This window comes from Gigantopelta aegis, chromosome 4 (genome assembly GCF_016097555.1).
Source record: "Gigantopelta aegis isolate Gae_Host chromosome 4, Gae_host_genome, whole genome shotgun sequence".
Classification (NCBI taxonomy): Eukaryota; Metazoa; Mollusca; class Gastropoda; order Neomphalida; family Peltospiridae; genus Gigantopelta; species Gigantopelta aegis.
In genome coordinates, this window is record NC_054702.1 from 113,880,267 (window position 1) to 113,882,191 (window position 1,925).

Genomic DNA, 1,925 nt, shown 5'->3' on the forward strand with positions numbered 1-1,925 from the left:
ACTCTACTGAACATGAGAGATGGATGCACGTTACAAAATAGATGTCCTAGGGAGTGCTGCGACTCCAATTTTCTGGCGACCATCTCCTCCACGTTGAAATTATGAGCAGTTTGATCAGTGATTACGAAGTCCATTCTCTCGAAGATTGCTTTTCGGTCCACTCCACTTGCTGCTTCAAGCATTTCTAGGATAGTGATCTTTAAGTCTGCTACATTTGCTTTGCTTTCACTCGCAATTGATAGGGTTGGTAATGATCTATAGACTCCATTCACTGTCAGTCCCTGTACAGACAAGGATCCCACACCTTGTTTTTTAGACCCATCGTCGCTGTAAGTCACAACAGTTTGTTCATCACTTATCATTATCTCCTTGACGATCTCGTCCAGTGCTAGGGACTCTATACTCTTTCCCACCTCTCTGACATTTTTCAGTTAAGGAAGAGTGTCTAGATCAATATTATCGGACTCGTCATGAAATTTCCATTTTCGTCCAAATATCCTGTTGCCGACGGTCACTAATGCTGCTTCTGACTGACGGTTGGACATGAGATACTGACTTTTCAACTTGTCTGTGGTCTCGTGGACCTCGGGTCTAACTTTGCGCACACTTTCTCTGATATGTTGATACTGCTGTGGAAAATTGTCTGTTTTATCTGGAATATGGCTACATAAAAGTTTGCGTCGTCGCTTTGCAGCACTTCCAAGATCATCAAAACCATCAGAATCATTCCACTGCATTTCGGTATCGCTGTCCATTTGGTCATTTCCTTCAAACTCGCTCTCACTACTCAGCTGTGTTGTCGACTCAGTTTCTATCTTCTGCTTAACTGCCTTTTCTTTCATTCTTTCTAACGATTGTAGATCATAACGCCGCCTTTCCATTGTGTTTTCCCACTTCCGATCGACGAAATGTTCACAGTACATTACACGCTGGTTTCTTTGGTCAGTGAGAAAAGCCCATTCATTCCCCATCATGTTCACACCGTATGCATTCTCCAAACGCTTCCGACTGTCCTGGTCCTCACAAAATATGTCAAACAGTTTGTCACGATTTTCATTGAATTGTCGAACTTTCTCATAATAACTTTCATTCCGACAAATTTTTCTTGTCTGTATCAGATTAGTGAATTCCATATACAGTTTCAGTATGTTAGTTTGAATGTGTCGTGTGCGGATCGTATATATATTACAGTAAATCCAGTGTTCCTGCAGAAGTTCAAACAAAATTAGCGCAGCTTCCTGTTTAGACCTCTGTTTCTTGCCAGCACGATTGGGCCTCATCAGGTACATCATGTTTTCTATAACTGTTTTTCTGGTTGGTAGAACACCATTTGGAAAGTCTGGTGCCTCTATGTAGGTCTCTGTCCCAAGAATGTTTTGTTCCGATGAACGTGTAGGCAGTTTACTGGATGAAGTTGGAGTCGTCCGCTTATTAAACGAATGTGTTGACTTTCCAACAGCAGCTATAGGCATTCGAGAAGTTGCTGAAGATGTTGACTGTTCACTGGCCATGTTGGCACTCCTACATATGTATTATACTGGAATAATCTGTTAGTAGACGAAATTGGGGTTACGTTATGAAAGTGATCATTTATGTATCAAGGTCAGCAAACAACAATACGGGTTGATGAGACATTTCAAAGACATTTCATTCAGCAGTACTTGTTTGAGACAATCAATATACTACACCATACACTCAGTTATGACACAAAACTTACTTGAAACGTTGTTTTAACGCTAAATTCGTACTCAGCGACCCCGAAAACCTATGCAAAGACATATTACAAGGCTACCTATTAACCAAGTTCAACAATCGTGCAGAAAAAGAGCATTTTGGCCGCCATCTTGGATTTCGGCCATCTTGGATTTTACAATTATTTCTTCTGACGTCATATGTCAGCTCAGTTCTTCAAAAACTTGTTTTAA

The 1,925-nt window shown here is 40.9% G+C and overlaps 1 protein-coding gene across 1 annotated transcript; it reads right to left on the reverse strand.

Moving 5' to 3' along the window:
- Positions 1-431: 431 nt before the first annotated feature.
- On the reverse strand, positions 432-1,511 carry LOC121370187. Its single transcript, XM_041495302.1, has one exon. The coding sequence runs from the start codon at positions 1,509-1,511 to the stop codon at positions 432-434; it is 1,080 nt and encodes a 359-aa protein (XP_041351236.1).
- Between the last annotated feature and the right edge of the window lie 414 nt (positions 1,512-1,925).

Coding starts and splice junctions, on each gene's coding strand:
- LOC121370187 (XM_041495302.1), bottom strand. CDS start 1,511: ATGGCCAGTGAACAGTCAACATCTTCAGCAACTTCTCGAATGCCTATA.